This window comes from Enoplosus armatus, chromosome 12, assembly GCF_043641665.1.
Source record: "Enoplosus armatus isolate fEnoArm2 chromosome 12, fEnoArm2.hap1, whole genome shotgun sequence".
In the NCBI taxonomy this organism is placed as follows: domain Eukaryota; kingdom Metazoa; phylum Chordata; class Actinopteri; order Centrarchiformes; family Enoplosidae; genus Enoplosus; species Enoplosus armatus.
Window position 1 is genome coordinate 24,616,647 of NC_092191.1, and position 18,168 is coordinate 24,634,814.

The following is an 18,168-nucleotide window of genomic DNA, read 5'->3' on the forward strand; positions in this document are numbered from 1 at the left end:
GTATTTGCTTTGCTAAAAAATTGAATAAAGATTTCTTAAAAAGCGAAAAGAATCTGGCTTCTTTCCTTTCCAAAGTCTGAGTAAAGCTGGGCATCATGTCACTAACAAACATGAAGCCCAGCTTGATGAGGAAGGTGCCGCAATATCATTGTCAACCATATAATCTACTTCAGCATGTAAATATTTACACTTCTCAGGAGAAACTGTATAAGAATGCTGACAGATAGACTGCACATCACCCACATCAATATCGTGCTTAACCCAATTAGTGTGGGAGGGCACTGTTGATCTCTGCTGGATGCATTAGAAGAGTGACCATAATAGGATTTAAGCAAATTAACTTCTTCAATCTAGTTTTTCAAGCTGAAGCAAGCACACAAGTCTAGTTCTTTTTTTGGGTTAGGGTTAGTTTTTTTGTCTCCCTGTCTTTCTTTATGTTTAGAGGCCTGCTGCAAGAACCACCAAGATACTGCAGGTATCCATGGTGTTTGCAAAGTTAATCCAAATTCACTTGCAGAGCTGTGTGCTGTAGGGTGGCCGCCTGTGCCTATTAGAGGTTGATCTCTGTGGGCGCTTTTTGCTTTGGGGTGTCTAGTTATAGTCTATTTTTTGTACCATATATCTGTATGTCTGTGTGGTGATATTCTCTTGCCTCGGATACAATACACTGGCTTAAAAGGTGGTGGCAGCCTTATGCTACCTTAAAATCTAACAACTAAAGTTTATTGCAGAATGTTTAGTAGTCATCAGTTGTGTGCATATTTAGTAGTTTAATAAACCTTTCATTTATAAAGAACCTTGTTACATGAGTTTGTGTGTATGAAATATTAGTCACTGTACATGAGTCAAGAATTTAGTGTCAAACTCCAGAATTGAGACTGAATGAATTTATTAAATTGAATTAGTTGAATTTAAAGCATGTTAAATTCTATTATCTAATATCAATCACTCTGTTTCATCTTTTTGTGCAGATGAATGTGTTAACGCTATATCATTTTTTAAAATCATATGGTTTTATTATAATTTCCTTTACTTCTAAATTTAAGTTATTTATTTAATTTTTTTTTTAGTATTTGAGGCTTTCAGTTGTATTGTAATGAACTAAAGTCATGTCCTACAGGATGCCTGTTTGAACTTTGGCATTCACTAAAGAGAAAAAAAGCAAACATCCGTGAGTAGTCGGCGCTTGGGTGGAGCTAACTAACTAACAGGCTATACTCCAGACCAGAAGATGGCGCTAATGAAAGCTGAAAGAGAAACTGGAGAAGTGACGAAGGATTCTTTGCGCATGTGTAAAAGTCAGTAGTTTCGGGCGGGCTGTTTCAAGATATAAACAAGATGGATTTGATATCTGCGCTGCATTTTCTGAAGTTAGGTGACATTCCACAAGGTAAAATTGTGTATTTGGTGTATGTTGCAAACCACCGTCTCTATTGTATTGATTGACGGGGATGAAATACATTCGGGTATTTTTGAATGTTTGTCAAGTAGTCAACTGCTAACGTAGCTATTTCCCGGCTTTTATGCCTTGTCCTGGTGTACAGAAAGAACAGCGCTCCGAATCCCATTCACACATCTTTCAAATTAACCAATGCCGCTAAACATAGCTAAAACGAAACTGCAGACCTTAAACCCGAATCGTTAATAGGCTGTGGGAAATTTGTCAAAGAAACAACTGTCTGCACACATTGCGGGTTGGGCTGTTCCTGAGCCCAGCTTTTGTATTAGTTAACGTTAGGTAACTGTTATTTGCCGAATTGAAGAGTGGAGGTTTGTATTTACGCCTAAAGGTGTTACAGCCATGTTGTAACGTTACCAAGACTTAACGATGCTTAAACGAGGCAACGTTAAATTGACAAGTTCATACAATGGGATTGGCGCAAGGCTCTCCACAAAACGTTATTTATTACTATAGTTATTAGGCAAGTAATAGGAGCAGCTGCACGTATGTATGTACGTACGTATGTATACTGAATATGAACAATAAATAATACAAATACATATTGGCAGCAATTAAATATGTAGGTTAAATTGAATAAACCCACCACTGAAAGTCAGTATCAGTAGTAGTATAAAGTAGTATCAGTGTTACAACCGTAGGTACTTGAGCACGAATTTGTATACGATACGATTATCCTTCACTTAGTATTTGCGCAATATTTAAATATTTTAATTCTCCACATTTTAATTTCACTCTCGTTATTTCTGTCTACTCTATACAGCATCTATTACATGTCTGTCTGCACTGGAAGGGATCGCTTCAGTTATGTTTTTATTAATCTGAGTTGAGGGTTCAAGGGTTAATGGTGTAGAGCTGAAACAATGAATTGATTAATCAATTAGTCAACATCACAAAATTAAGTTGCAACAATTTTGATAATTGATTCATCGTTTCAGGTGTTATATATAATAGTAAATTGAATATCTTTGGGCTTCTGACTGTTGGGCAGACAAAATAAGACATCTAATGTCACCTTGAGCTCTGAGAAACTGCAATGGGCTGATCTGAATGAACTGATTAATTGATAAATCTAGAAAATAATAGCCAGACTGATAGGTAATGGAAATAATCACTAGTTGTAGCCCTATTTATTTTTGCCCTCAAACATTTACCATCTTTTAATTCTTCTGAGTTCTCCAAGTTCCGAAATACTGTCTGCTGTGGTATTGTATCACTGAGTAATGTGATAACTGTTGTGATTTCCAGCTTGGGTGGACGCAGTGTGGGACTTAGAGTTCACAGAGAGAAAACCACTGGATGACACCACAGAGGAAGAACTCACAGCCAGTGGAGAGAAGGCCTTCAGAACCCTATTCCAGTGTTTACTTGCCCATGCTTCTGAGTCTGCAGGCAGAGGTGGCGCTTCACAGGTAAAACTGATCCAGCACTGAGACACTCTGTCCTCTGCTCTAGGGAACACAAATAGAAGGATAATTTAGAGGGCTATACAGGCAGTTTAGCATATTTGACTCTATTAGCTTGTAATCATGTATATTTTACATTTCTGTTACTCATTTTCCAAATGATCATGCAAGTTTTTAGACTGAGATCCTACTTTACAAGCTGTCCTTGGTTTCATTTTTCCCCAGTGTGCTAAGACAATCAATCTGCAAAGACTTAACGCTTTTGTGCATTTTACATGTCTTGTGTGGATCTTTAAACAATATCATCATTATGTATTATTATTATTATTATTATTATTCAAATGGGTCCTAAAATCTGAAGAAATCGGTGTATGTATGTCTACTATTTTGTTTTGATTGGTTTTGCATTCCACAACAATGACTATTTCATCTGCTTCATTTGTACTTTAAATAGGCTACATAACAAATATGTTAAACTTGGAGGTTGAAGGCATGCTGACCTGAACTTGCAGGCCACACTGTCTTTATTGATTCATGAAGTTCAATTTGAACTGTCACAAAACAATCAGACAGTGAGCTGTAAAGCAGTACACTTTCAAATAAAAACTGACACGTTTTTTGTTTTAATTGAATGTATTCCTCCCTATATTGTTTTTGGGAGAGGTCTTTGAATTAGCTTTTAGCTACTTACCTCCCCTGTGCAGGCTTTTCTTGACTTTACATGTATATCTAGGTAAGTGTGTAAGTAAGTATACCTTTTATAATATAATAGTCGCATTTTGAATGTACAAACAAATAAAATTCCCGATTTTTATAGCGTACTGAAATGTACTGAAACTAGTGGCTCCCTAAAAGGTAGGTAATCAATCTAAAAGTTTGCTGTGTGCTTTGGTGTTGATGCAGAATGTCAGTCTGCTGCTACCAGAAAGGAAAAAGATACCTAGCACTGCTAAAAAAAAAAATTCATGGGAGTAAGCAGCTGTCTCCTATGTTGCACTGCAGAGTATCTGGGCCACTCTGGGGGAAAGTGGGGTGCCGGTCAAGTCTCTGGTGGCCGTGCTGGCCTTCTTTGTCCTGGGGGGGAAAGACAAAGCGGCCAACGTCCAGCAGAGGGTGAGCAGTCTGCATGCTGCCTCAATCTACCTGCTGCTGCTGGGAATCCCAGGTGAGGAAAATGGAGAAATACACACCGAAGACGGTCTGCATATAGATTGAGTGCAGCCACAAAGTCACATCTATTAAAACTGTAGCAATAAGGTTTCAACTTGTAGTCTTGGGACTATTGAAACAGTGAATACATACTGTATAGCTCATCTTTCACTTAACGGCTTGTGCGTGACTCAGTACCCATTGTATCGTATATTACAGTTGATTAATGAAAAATAGTGAAAAATAGAACAAAAAAAGTACATTTTAAGGAGTGTAAGTGTATTGTTAGTGCTTGTGATGTGTTCCTAGAAAGCAGATTGGATTTTACACTTAACAGATAATTCTGTTTAACAATTTAGGTCTTGTTTTTGTTGCTCTGGCTATCATTTCTATTGATTAAAATAACATTGTACTCATCAAGTTAATTGCTGAGATCTGGTAACATGGTTACATCACTAAAACAAACAAACAAACAAGCGTCATGTTAACGTTCAGTATTACTCACCAAAACACATTGTGTGTCAGGGTTTCCCCCAGAAAAGTTATTAAGCCCGGTAAGTATCCTCAAGTAATGTGTTGTTAGTTATAAGTAATTTATTCAACACACATCAACAACTACAGCAGGGTCTTTCAAAGAATCTGACAATGTACAGCCTTGGAGTGCTGTGTTTTCAACAGCAACTGAATAAATTAAATCTAAATAATATCAAAGTTTTTGAGTCCTGATTGGCTACTGATTCTTACAGCCTTGGAATGCTGGGCACATTTCAACAATAACAAAATAAATGAAAACAAATAATATTTTGTTAGTGTTTGTTTTTTACACTCTACAAAAATCAAACTTTAAGGCCTAGGGAAAAATCAGCACTTGATGCATTTCATTTACTTTTAATTGTGCCCTCTTCTTCATGAGGACTAGAGTCAAAGAAGGACAACACAAATCAGTATTGCTACTGTGTTGCATTAAACTATACAGTCGCCAGTGTGTTTACTTCTGCTTGAAGTAACGTTTACGTTATCGATATTCGGCTGTTCTTGTTCTAGCTGTGTTACAGAGTATGAGGTGCTTGCCGGCTGGGCTTTGTCAACATTGTTGATTTAGTGGAGCCGAGAATATTTTTTTAACATAAAATAAGATAAACCTTTATTAATCCCTCAATCCCCTTAATTAATTAATCCCCATGCACTGTTACAGCAGCATGAACATATGTAAGAAAAATCAAGATATAGTTTTTATAACTGTCTTTATTGTTCATTATAAGAACAATTATAAAAACAACTATAATTTACAAATTTACAGAAACAGATATGGAATTTTACTGTATTGCACTTAGAGAGATAAAGATATTGCAGTATTTGTTTGTTGTACATTCAAAAATATCGCATAAGAGTGGATTGTCCATTTGTGTGTGTGTGATCTGCTGGGAGCAGTGCTGATTGTAAAGCCTGACAGCAGCAGGGAGGAAAGACCTGCGGTATCTCTCCACAGGTGAAGCAGCCTGTCACTGAAGCTTAGCCATTATTTTCCTTTCTGCCACCACTTCCACTGAGTCAAGGGGGCATCCTAGAACATAGCTAGCCTTCTTAATCAGTCTGTCCAGTTTCTTCCTATCAGCAGCTGAAATGCTGCAGCCCCAGCAGACCACTCCATGAAAGATGGCTAATGCCACCACAGAGTCAAAGAAGGTCTTCGGGAGTGCCCCCTGCACTCCAAAAGACCTGAGTCTCCTGAGCAGATAGAGTCTGCTCTGGCCCTTCTTGTACAGTGCAGTTGTGTTGTCAGTCCAGTCCAGTTTATTGTTCAGGTGAACACCCAGGTACTTGTAAGAAAGTGCAGTGGATGTGAAGGGTAGCTGTGAGCCGACTGTTGTGGGAAAGGGGGAGAAGATGGGGGTGGGGCAGTATGCAGGGGATGCAGGCGATGGGTGTTGCAGCAGAGTGGACTGTTCAGGGGAGTGGGCAGATGCCTGATCAAATCTATTAAAGAAGATGTTCAGATCATTCACCCACTTTCGTTCCCCCACAAGGCTGGGAGTTGGGTTCCTTGTAACCACAGATGGTTTTAAGGCCCTTTGAGAGTCCACTGATGTTCTGCTGCAGCTGATCCTCCATCTTCCTCCTGTAGCTGTTTTTACCATCACTGATCCTCCACTTCAGCTCCTTCTGCACGTTCTTCAGCTCCTCCTTGTTTCCTGACTTAAAGGCCCTCTTCCTTTAGCAGAGCCTTTATGTCCGTAGTAATCTAGGGTTTGTTGTTGGAAAAACACCATACAGTCCTGGTGGGTATAGCATTCTCCACACAGAAGTTAATATAGTGCGTTATGTGTGGACTGCACACATAAAATGGATGCTGCAGCCGCAACATCCATTTTTGTACAGACGCAGGGTGCACGCAGTGGCATGACTGCTCCCGAAAAGCAAAGTCTGTATATGTGCACAGTGCTAAAAGGAAGTGTGGAGATTGGTATCGCTTTTGAGGTAGTCTCACATAGCCAGACCTAAGCATCTCAATCCCTCTCTGGTGGCTGGCTGTTAGTTTAGGAAGCGCTTGAGTTTTCTATGAGCGGGGTGCGCATTTTAAACATGAATATCGCAGTCGATCATCTTCATTTAATTGTCAATTTAAAACAAAAAACACAAATGTTGCTGCCCTTGTTGCTGTGTTTCTTGGCGCATTACCGCCACCAGCAGATCAGTAGAATAGTATGAAACCATTGGCAGGAATGTGAACCGCATAATTCAATTCAATTTTATTTATATAGCGCCAAATCACAACAAAAGTCATCTCATGACACTTTACAAATAGAGCAGGTCTAGACCGACTCTTTATAATGTTATTACAGAGACCCCAGAGAGACAGACAGACAGAGATGTATGGCAGCACTAGCAGTAAAAATAGCAGATATAATTATAATAATAATAATAGAAATATGACTGATAATAGTAGTTACATCTCTAATAATAGCTGAGATTAATAATAGCAATAACAGCTTTAATAGTAACAGAACTACGACTAAACATAATAACTGTAGTGATGAGAGTCGGGCAGGCCCTTGGCAGCCGCACCCAGGCGTACCAGGACCACGATCCACAGGAACCTGCAAGACGACAAAGCACAAAGAAACTCCGGGGAAGATATAAAGTTAGTAACATGCATTGGAGAGAGATGAATGTGTAAAGATGAAGAGGGAGAGGAGGAAAGCTCAGTGCATCATAGGAGGTCCCCCAGCAGTCTAGGCCTATAGCAGCATAACTAGGGGCTGGTCCAGGCAGGCCTGAGCCAGCCCTAACTATAAGCGTCATCAAAAAGCAAAGTTTTAAGCCCACTCTTAAAAGTAGAGAGTGTGTCTGCCTCCCGGACCCAAATTGGGAGCCGATTCCACAGGAGAGGAGCTTGATAGCTGAAGGCTCTGGCTCCTGTTCTGCTTTTGGAGACTCTAGGAACCACAAGCAACCCTGCATTCTGGGAGCGCAGTCTCTAGTGGGGTAATAGGGTACTATGAGCTCTTTAAGATATGATGGTGCCTGACCAGTAAGAGCTTTGTAAGTCAGGAGAAGGATTTCAAACTCTATTCTGAATTTTACAGGGAGACAGTGCAGCCAAGCTAATACAGGAGAAATATGATCTCTTTTCCTGGTTCCTGTCAGTTCACGTGCCGCAGCATTCTGGGTCAGCTGGAGAGTCTTCAGGGACTTATTGGGACAGCCTGGTAATAAGGAATTGCAATAGTCCAGCCTAGACGTGACAAATGCATGGACTAATTATTCTGCATCTGTTAGAGATAGGATCTTCCTGATTTTTGCAATGTTACGGAGGTGAAAGAAGGCAGTCCTTGAAGTTTGTTTTACGTGGGAGTTAAAGGACATGTCCTGATCAAAGACAATTCTGGGATTCCTCACGGTGGCACTGGAGGCCAGGGCAATGCCATCTAGGGTAACAATATCCTTAGATACTGTGTTTCTGAGTTGTTCAGGGCCAAGAACAATAACTTCTGTCTTGTCCGAGTTCAACATCAGATAATTACATGTCATCCAGGTCTTTATGTCCTGAAGGCATGCTTGGTTCTTCTGGCTTGATCGATAAATATAACTGGGTATCATCCGCATAGCAATGAAAATGTATGGAGTGTTTTCTAATGATATCTCCTAAAGCAGTCATTCTCAACCATGGGGCCATCTACTGAGCCGCGAAAAACTTTCAGTTCTGCGCCTGTGGGCCGCGAGGGCCGCGGGACCGCAATGCAGCTTCCCACCACTTGGTGACAGTCAGGCGTCATTCAGTTGTTGAACACGCTCCAATAAGCAGCAGCAGAAGAAGCCAGCTGCAAACTTTTGGCTGACGGTATGGAAAAGTTTTTAAAACGAAAAAATGAAGATGAAAGTGATGCCACCCCCTCCTCAAAGGCGAAGGTTTTGCGCAAGTACAACCCTGACTTTATTAAGTTCGGCTTTGTGAACGGAGGTAGCTTGGCAGAATATTTTTGGATTTTTGGATTTCAGATTTTGTTAATAATATTGACTTGAGCCTTTATATTTGTTCTTGTAGCAACTTGATTTGTTATAATTGCTCGCCTGTTCAGTGTTGTTGTATGTGCAGGTTTACATGAACCCTAACCCTACATGATATAAAGAAATGTCTTTGAGATGATCACAGTGTGTCATATCATTTATTTTACAAGGTTTTAGCTTGTTAAACTGTAAGTGGACTTGATTTAGTTATTGAATACAAATCAAACCAAGACTCGGATCAATTGAAATGAAAGTGTTGATATTTAAATGGGCCCCGGGCCATTTTGTACTGGGAAAATTGGGCCCAGAGGTCAAAAAGGTTGAGAACCTCTGTCCTAAAGGAAGCATATATAAAGGTGAATAGTATTGGTCCAAGCACAGAACCTTGTGGAACTCCATGACTGACTTTGGCGTACATGGAGGATTCATCGTTAACATGTACAAACTGAGATCGATCTGATAAATACGACTTAAACCAGCTTAGTGCGGTTCCTTTGATGCCAATTAAATGTTCCAGTCTCTGTAATAGGATATGATGGTCAGTGGTGTCGAATGCAGCACTAAGGTATAACAAAACAAGTACAGAGACAAGTCCCTTGTCTGATGCAGTTAGAAGGTCATTTGTAACTTTCACCAGTGCTGTCTCTGTGCTATGATGAGCTCTGAAACCTGACTGAACCTGGCATTACCTGCATGTGCACAGCTTTTTATTGTTTTTTTGCTTATGTCTAGTTCCATAAGCTGAAATAAGATTCTTCTATGATACTGCGTGAAGTTTGGGTCACTTGCAGGGTGCCACTTGTATTTCTCTGGTTCGTTGACAGTTTCCATATAAGGTTGACAGCAATGTACAGTCGTGTTTTGTGTATGTGCTTGTGTATGTATTTGTATATGTTTTTTTAAATTACTTTCTGTACTTGTGTTTATTACTTCCAGGGAGCATTGCCAACAAGGTTTTCCATGAGGTTTTGTTGGACACGTGTTCAGACTTGACCTCCCACTGCTGGCCTCAGAACTCTGGAAAGAAGCGCAAGAAGGATGGCCTGAAGAGTTCTCAGGCAGAGGGCAAACGATTCAAACCACAGCGGAAAGACACTCCAGAGGTACTATCATGTATCAGATATCGTTCAAACCCACAGGACCATTATGATATATGATGGCACAAAATTTGGTACAGACTTTCATACACTGACTTTACATCTAGTACCACCTAGCTGGTTGAATTTTTTTGATCAGATTGAAATGCCTGAAAAAAATCTGGATCGATTGCAATGATGTGAGAGTTATCATGAATGCATCACCAAGGAATTTTCAGAATAGCCCTTTCTTGGAACTTTTTGACTCTGCAATGATAATGCGTCTTAAGGATAGGCATCAACAGCAGGTTTGTAGTTCCTACAACTTGATTTTCAAAGGACACTGAAGTGTTTTACACTACATCTTGTTAGGTTCATTGTGTTGTATCTAGCAGGGTGTCTGGAAATTAATTTGACTGTTTGTTATCCTCAGATGGAAGTGGATGAGGTAGAGGAAGAGGAGGAAGAAGAGGAGCTTCATTTCTCTGGCCAGGACTTGATGAAGATCAGAGATGCTGTTGTTCTCCTGGTTCAAAGCCTCCTTAGACTCCTGCAGACATTTCCACTCAAAGACAGACCACAGAGCGCCAGCCACTGCACACAAGTAACGAATGATTCCATCATCATGCCCATTCATACCACACTGCAGTGTCTTCATGTGTGAGCAGTTAACCTGTCTCTTTTTTCTCTGCAGATCTTCAGTAAGCTGTTTTACTTTGAGCCGGTCATTGGAGAGCTAACCTTTGCTGCTGTACAGTGAGTTTTCTTCTTTCGTCTTGTTGAATACCTTTCAGTGTTTCCCTACAGGTTGAGAATTTACTTGTGGTGATGCGGTGCATGAAGGCATGGTGTGTGTGTGTGACAGCCGGGTTCAGTAATAAACTAGTCAAACAAAGATTTATGAATAATTCAGAGAGACTTAACGTTAGTTAGCTGTTATGTGGCTAACTAACTTATCAATACATCAGTTTGCACTGTGTGTGTGTTCATTTCGGTGTGGAGATTAACATTACTAGCTAGCCAGTCTAAATACCCTTGCGACACCGCATTCTTTTTAGGCATCCAACTAGGGGTGTTATGGTACACAAAATTCATGGTTCGGTATGTACCTCGGTTTTGGTCTCACAGTTTGGTACGTTTTCAGTCCAGCAGAGAAAACAAAAAAATGCAGAAGAAACATTTTTGTCATTTATTTTGAAAAATGTAAACATTCAACAACGGCTCATTGGCCATAATTCTTATTGTAACAGTTGATGCACTCACATTAGGGCTGCACGATTATGGCCAAAATGATAATCACGATTATTTTGATCAATATTGAGATGATGATTATTTATCACTATTATTCACATTCAAATAAACAGAGCACTGCTTTCACTACCATGCTGTGCTACATTCCTGCTCATGTACAAATCTTTGCATCAAAATAAGACTGGTCCTTGTTCACAGTGCATCTCCTGGAAGCAAATTATAAATAAAATTGTACCAAAACGAAGAATGTATGCAGGATGTGAAAGAGCTGACAGTTGTATTATTTCTGCACAGAGACATTGGCAAGCTGAGGAGTATTCCTGAGATGGCTTTCTACGGCATGCAGCTGCTCTGCTCGCCAAAACACGGTGACCAGAAAGAAGTAAGATCCAATAATCATGGTCCATGGTGGACCAATAGTACCCAAATTTGCTACATTTAGCAATTCCTTTCACGTCCACTGTTCTGAGAGGCAGCAGAAATCTCGGAGGTGGATATCTCCAAACCTGGAACCTGGCTAGATAATAGTAGGGCAGGTTAACCCCCAACCTGGGGTTAACCTGGGGGGAAAGGGAAAACAAGATTTTGTGTGTCTGTAGTCTTTGCTTTTATTGTCAAATGCTGGAGAGTTTTACCTCCTCATGTCTCTAAAAATATTAGAATGAAAGAATGTGTGAGGGTGATGAGAAGAAAAAAGCAAGTATAAATAAAATGATGATAAAATAATACTAAATACTTTTAAAATTAATTGTGATCTTATTCTGGATAAACATGAGACACGGGTGATATCTACAGTATTATTTGTCTTTAATGCCATAACAGAGGGGTATTTTAAATCGAAACTGATGTCTGTTGTCCAGTCCCTGCGGAGGGTTTTCCACCAGCTTCTCTACGTGATCCTGATGATGAATAAAGGCAACAGAGGGAAGCCCTCCCTCCTCGTACCCAACCAGGACATCATCTCCACCTCTGACCAGGCCATCCATTTTGTTTGGTAAACAACTGTGTTTTGATCAAATGTTAAACCAAACTATAGAATTACTTGTGTAAATCTGAATACGGTGTTCACCAATTTTGTTGGAATTTGAACCAAGTAAGGAAGTGTGTGGTTGGTTAAGAGGGGGGGCTTATGATTTCAGCCAATTAACATTTAACCTGACAGAAGAGAGAGTGTGTCTATGATTTCCAATAGTGTGCTCAGGCTCAGAGACAAAAATGAGGATGTCATCAGTGTACAGCATAAGCTTGTGAACTGCCAATTCGTATCCCTGGAATTGTCCGTTCCAATCGGATGGCTGTCGCCAGAGGTTCCAGGGCCAGCGCAGAGACCTGGGGAAATTCCATCACCCTGCCTGGTCCCCAAACCAGGGCAAAACCAGACCATTAGTTACAGTAGGGTGCAAACATTTGGGCAACTCTAATCAAAACACCTTTTATAATGAATATTTAAGTGAACAGAAGCTAACCTGACCTCTAAACGGTACAAAGTTAAACATGACACATCTCTTCAAGTTTTCAAGCAAGATTACTTTTTATTTCAATTTTTTACAATTTCAAAATAATAGAAAAAGGAAAAAGGCCCTGTGCAAAAGTTTGGGAAACCTTTTGGATTATTCTTTGTTACTTTTGACAACAATAATTACCAAGACCCAGACCCTGGTGATTTACTCGTTAAGCCTTTAATGAGTCAGGTGAATTTAATTCAAGAGCTGAACTATATATTCTGAAGCAACGCCATGCCTTCTAAAGTATCTGTCTGCAGTGGCTGTTCTTGTCTGGTGTTAGCAACCATGGGTTCCTCTAAACAGTTGTCCAAGGATGTCAGAATCAAGATAGTTAACTTCCACCAACAAGGAGGCGGCTACAGAAAACTCTCTCAGCGTTTCAAACTCCCTATTTCTACTGTCAGGAACATTATCAGAAAATGGAAGATTACTGGAACAGTCAAAGCAAGACCTGGAAGACCAAGAAAAATATCAGATAGAATGGCCCGAGACCTGTTGAGAAATGCTCAGAAAAACCCTCACATCGCTGCAAAAGAGCTGCAAAAAAGAGTAGCAGGTGTAGTTGTTCACAGGACAACAATACAACGCACTTTAAACAACAAAGACCTACATGGCAGAGTTGCAACAAAAATGCCTTTCCTACGACCTCAACACAAAATGAAGCATCTAAAGTATGCAAAAGAAAACCTTCAGAAGCCTGAAGCCTTTTGGAACAATGTGCTTTGGACTGATGAAACCAAAATGGAACTTTTTGGTCACAAACAAAGAAGGTATGTTTCGAGAAAAAAATCTAAGTGGAAAGAAGTGTGAAGCATTTGTAGAGAAGAACACCTTGCCAACTATTAAGCATGGAGGTGGATCCATTATGCTTTGGTGTTGTGTGGCAGCTGGGGGAACAGGAAATATTGTGCGGGTGGAAGGAAGAATGGATTCCATCAAATATCAAGAAATTCTAGAGGCTGATGTTCGAAGGTCAGTCCAGACACTGAAGTTGAAGAGAGGTTGGTATTTCCGCAAGACAATGATCCAAAGCATACCTCAAAACCAACCATGAAGTACCTCCAGGAAAGATGGATGAAGGTTTTGGAATGGCCACCCTGACTTGAATATTATTGAAAATCTGTGGAGAGATCTCAAACTTGCCGGGCATGCAAGGAGGCCGAAGAATCTTTCTGAGCTAGAGGTGTTCTGCCAGGAAGAATGGCAAAAAATTCCAAAACCCAGAATTGAAAGACTCTTCGCTGGCTACAGGAAGCGTTTGCAAGCTGTTATAGCTGCCAAAGGAGGAGTTACAAAGTACTAACTGACAGGTTCCAAAATTTTGCATGGGGCCTTTTTTTTATTATTTTGAAACTAAAAAAATTAAATAAAAACTAATCTTGCTTTAAAATTTGAAGAGATGTGTCATGTTTAACTTTGTACCGTTTAGAGGTCAGGTTAGCTTCTGTTCACTTAGATATTCATCGTAAAAGGCATTTTGATAAGAGTAGAGACATTTTTGCACCCTACTGTAACACTTTGGGATGGGTATACAGGAGTTTTATACAGGTGATGAATTTGTAAATCATCACTACCATGGTAGTGAAATGGTTAGTACTGTCGCACTGGAGGTAGAGTGGGTTAGAGATTATATCCCCCACATGTTGTGTCCTTGAGCAAGACACTGAACCTTAAGTTGCTCCCAGTGGAGGCCAGCACCTTTCATGGCAGCTCGGTCACCATGTGTGTGAATGGGTGAATGAGAAAAGTGCTTTGGGAACCGTTAAGGTTAAAAAGTTCTATATAAGTGAAGACCATAAAACTAAAGCTAAAACCAAATGACTCCAGAGTGAGAAACAGATAGAGCCACTCAACCCTGTCTAATTCCTTTTCTGCGTCCAAAGAGATGTCAGCTGTAGGGGAATTATCATTATGGGTGGCCCACATAAAGTTAGTTAGGCTTCAGATATTGTGAGCGAAGCTGCGTTTGGGGAGAAAGCCCAACTGATCAGTGTAGTAATAACTTTGGTAAGTCTGTTTGAGGGAAGCTTTGGCTATACCTTTTCGTCATAGTCTAGTCTGACTTACCAAATGTAGGGATAAGATAAGTTGCTGAGATAAGTCTGGCGACTATTACAGTCGCCATTCTCCTCCCCATCCGCTAACTGCGTGTTACTGTTTTCAAAGTCGGTGGTTTTAACAGGTCCTCCAGAACTCAAGTATAGGTAAGCTTCACCTCTAGGACACAGATGATCAAGTTATGTCTTATTTAACAGTAAAAGTTGTATCACATAGTCTACATATGTTGTTTACTATTTTATGTGCTGTTTTCTTTATCGTGGATGTAAGCATTTTAATGTGAGGGCTCGCCACGTGCAAATGTTCCAAAGCCCCCCCCCCACTTATAACAATATAACAATATAAATATAAACAATATTCCCGATGCTTAGGCCCAGCGGGGGGTCAATTTAGGCCTGGCAGGCAGCCGGGTTTGCAGTACATTGGCAGAAACCCTGTTCACACTGATCATATTGTATTTTGTAAATACTGCAAGTAATACAGTATTGAATGTCTGCAGTATTGAGCACAAAGTACAAAGAAAATAATCTAAATGAAAAGTGCATTACATTGCACTGTAATTTTGTTGCACAGCAGTTTTTGCAGTTGCTGTGCAACTGCAAAATCAAAGTGGTAAGGAGCTTCATTCTGCCTCAGCATCACGTCTTTGTGCTGTGTCAGGCCTGTGGACTTCTTCTACATCACAGGCAACGGGGGAAAAACCCTCTGGTGTGGCGGACTCAGCCTTTTGGTTTAATCACACAATTACAAACAAGTGTGAACAATTTTGAGACGTATGCAAACGATGACAACAGTGTTGTAGCTGTGTTCAGTTTCTGCCGCCCATGTTCACCATTTTGCAACACAAGTGCATCACAGTGCAAAATGTGTTTAGAGTTTTGTCAAAAGAGTAAATGATTTGATAAATGGGTTTAGGGCATTTGCTTCAGATAATGGGGTTGAGTGTTTTAGCAATTGTGAAAAACTAACATTATTCAGTCTGAAAGGCTAAGTACCTGACAATATTTATGCTGTGTATTTGTTTTCAATTTCCAGGCACAGTAGGGTCATAATTTCTGATGACCTTTATCAAATATTGTGAACTTCATTCTGCTGTGCTACTTTTGACCTGAAAATTGCTGCATCCAGTAATTTCTCTCACCTTCTATGTGATCTGCAGCAATGGTTTTGGCGTCTGTTATATTTTCTCTGCATGCTGCAAGTGAATCTGGTAGAAAACACACTGATAATCTATCATAAATGATATATGTATGACATAAATTATCTGATTCTGATAAATCTCAGCACAATGTAAAAATGGTGACATCAAGTACTTTATCTTCTAATAATTACTTTATTTCTGTTGGTGATTGGAGCCAAAGCTTCACATCAGGATCTCTCGGTTGTGGACCATTTGGGGATATTTCTAACCGTTTATCAGCAGACATGTTAAGAATCATATGTTAATTTGTACATGATTCATGTGTTTGCGATCACAGTCATCTTGTGGATGAGCTGAAGGAGCTGGCACTGCCTTTCCTGCAAATCCTCCTGCAACATATCTGCTTCCAGGTGAATCCTCCAGCAAACACTCAGCAGTGATGCACTTCCTAGAAAATAAAAACGACTATTGTTTGTGTAACATTCAGAGGGTCTGTGTCAACTGTTGATTGTTTAAAGTTATGAAGACACATCCATGGATATTTACAGATATTTGTATTAGTTGAATAGTTTGCTGTGACATTTCTATTAGCTGATGCATTGGTATATCTGTGATATAATGTTTCTACTGTGGATGTTTTAGATGGTGGAGAAGAGCGAATTTCGAAGCCATGGAGCCCAAGCTGTGGGTATGCTGACGTCTCAGATGGCGAGTTCAGACTACGCCTACTTCATCAAGTGGCTGTTTAACTTCTCCAGACACACAAAGGTAACGCATCCCAATTGCTGCCTCTTTCATTGTGAGAAATGTATTTCAAATGCTACATGTTGGTGTAGTCTGTATTTCATATTTTTGTTATGATTCAGAGCCCAATATGTGATGATTGGAGGTTTCTGTATACACTCAACAGGACTTCTACCTTAACCTAGAATGCAAACATGAAAATTCAAACAATAATACATCACTGAGTTTTAACAACTGATTTTCAGAACACTGATTTTAACCCCGTTTTAAGATACACTGCAGTATATTTTAAGCTATCACAAATGTCCTATTAATTTCAGTTTAATTTTGCAGATATAAATGACAACAATTCATCTGATTTGCATAACGTGCCGCTAAATACAATCTGATGCTGGGCTGTTGAAGACACATATTGCTGGAAAGTAAAGGAGCACTAAAAAGTGTTTTCTGCTGCTGACATTAAAATATTGGTGGAGAAGACACTTGCTGCTGGGAAATGCTATCAACAATAGGCTACTGAAACAAAAGAAAAACCTGGAGCACTAGTTCCCCTACTTTATCATTAAAATATTTATATATTATATATAATATTCCTATAACATGCAGGACACGACTCTGAACATATCTGTTACATATCGGTTTAGTGATTTTCACTGTGACCTTAAGAGACTTTTCATTCTTGTTAGGGATGGCATGGTGGTACAATGGTTAGCACTGTCGCAGGGGGGCAAGACCCCTTAACCCTAGGATTTACCTTGCATGGCCATCAGTGTGTGAATGGGTGAATGAGACCATACTGTGGTTTGGGAACTGTCAAGTGCTTTATACATGAAGACCATTTGTTTATCATTTCTAACTTCAATATAATATTTTTAAAATTACTTCTATTCTTCTCTGTTATCCGTGTAGGTACTGTTACTAGTACACCCAGCCAGCAAATTGGGAGAATACACACACAGCCATAACCACCAGTGTATCTAGAGGCCTTATCTAACTGGCCTACTTTAATAAGTAAGCCATTAAAAGGAAGGACAAATACATATTCAAGCAGGAGGCCACTGGGGGAAACGGAAAGGTAAAATAGCGTGAAAATGAACAGGCACCGCTTTTCTTCCTCAGTGCAGCCTTTAATTACATATGGACAAACAAAATGTAACTGTTTAATAGAAGAGCCACAAATATCCCCCTATTGAATGTTAGCCATTTGTAGCTATAGTCCAAATATCAGTCATGCTTCATTATCTTGTATCACTGGAATCCCCACGTCTACAGTCTGTTGTGCTGGCTTCTGTAGATGGTACACCGGCTGTTCTCCGTGGATGTGGTAATGGTTTTACTGGAGCAGCCAGAGAGGAGGCTGGAGGAGAGTCAGGACCCTGAGCTTGCCTGCTTCTTGCCACACAAGTTCCTGATTCAGAACCTGCTGTTTGCTCGCCAGATGGACGACTCACCCACCGTCCAAGGCCATGCCCTCTCCTGCTTGGCCCAGTGTCTGGAGCTGCCTTCTCTTAATGTCACCCGGGCCGTCCACAAGCTCTTCTCTGCCAGTGAGAGAACACACAAATTCTTGAGTTTGAACATTTTTCAACATTTTCCCTGTGAAGTTAATGTAGATGAAGAATGGGCTAATTTCAGATCTGAAACTAGGACCAGTTTCAGTAGACAATGCACTTTGTAGAGCTGAAGAATGAAAACCTGTGGGCGGGGGGTCACATAACTGTTTAAATTAATAGAGAATCAAAGAGGAAATGTTATATCTTTTAAAAGCTGCCGTGTTTGTATCATAAACTGATAGTAAAAGTAATCTGTCCACTCTCTCTGTTTAGCTGGAACCCAGACAGTGTTGGAAGGTGAAATCACAGAAGGTACA

At 40.0% G+C, this 18,168-nt stretch overlaps 1 protein-coding gene across 1 annotated transcript in view; it reads left to right on the forward strand.

Annotated features, from left to right (window-relative positions):
• The first annotated feature begins 1,338 nt into the window (after positions 1–1,338).
• The window catches only part of ncapd3 (non-SMC condensin II complex, subunit D3), a 45,752-nt gene continuing 28,922 nt past the window's right edge, over positions 1,339–18,168 (forward strand). Inside the window, exons 1-12 of the mRNA XM_070916166.1 lie at positions 1,339–1,390; positions 2,708–2,871; positions 3,868–4,030; positions 9,460–9,626; positions 10,033–10,203; positions 10,294–10,355; positions 11,145–11,232; positions 11,711–11,844; positions 15,892–15,964; positions 16,197–16,322; positions 17,593–17,845; positions 18,125–18,163. Of these exons, the coding sequence (XP_070772267.1) occupies positions 1,339–1,390; positions 2,708–2,871; positions 3,868–4,030; positions 9,460–9,626; positions 10,033–10,203; positions 10,294–10,355; positions 11,145–11,232; positions 11,711–11,844; positions 15,892–15,964; positions 16,197–16,322; positions 17,593–17,845; positions 18,125–18,163 (1,492 nt within the window). The remainder of the gene's footprint in view (positions 1,391–2,707; positions 2,872–3,867; positions 4,031–9,459; positions 9,627–10,032; positions 10,204–10,293; positions 10,356–11,144; positions 11,233–11,710; positions 11,845–15,891; positions 15,965–16,196; positions 16,323–17,592; positions 17,846–18,124; positions 18,164–18,168) is intronic.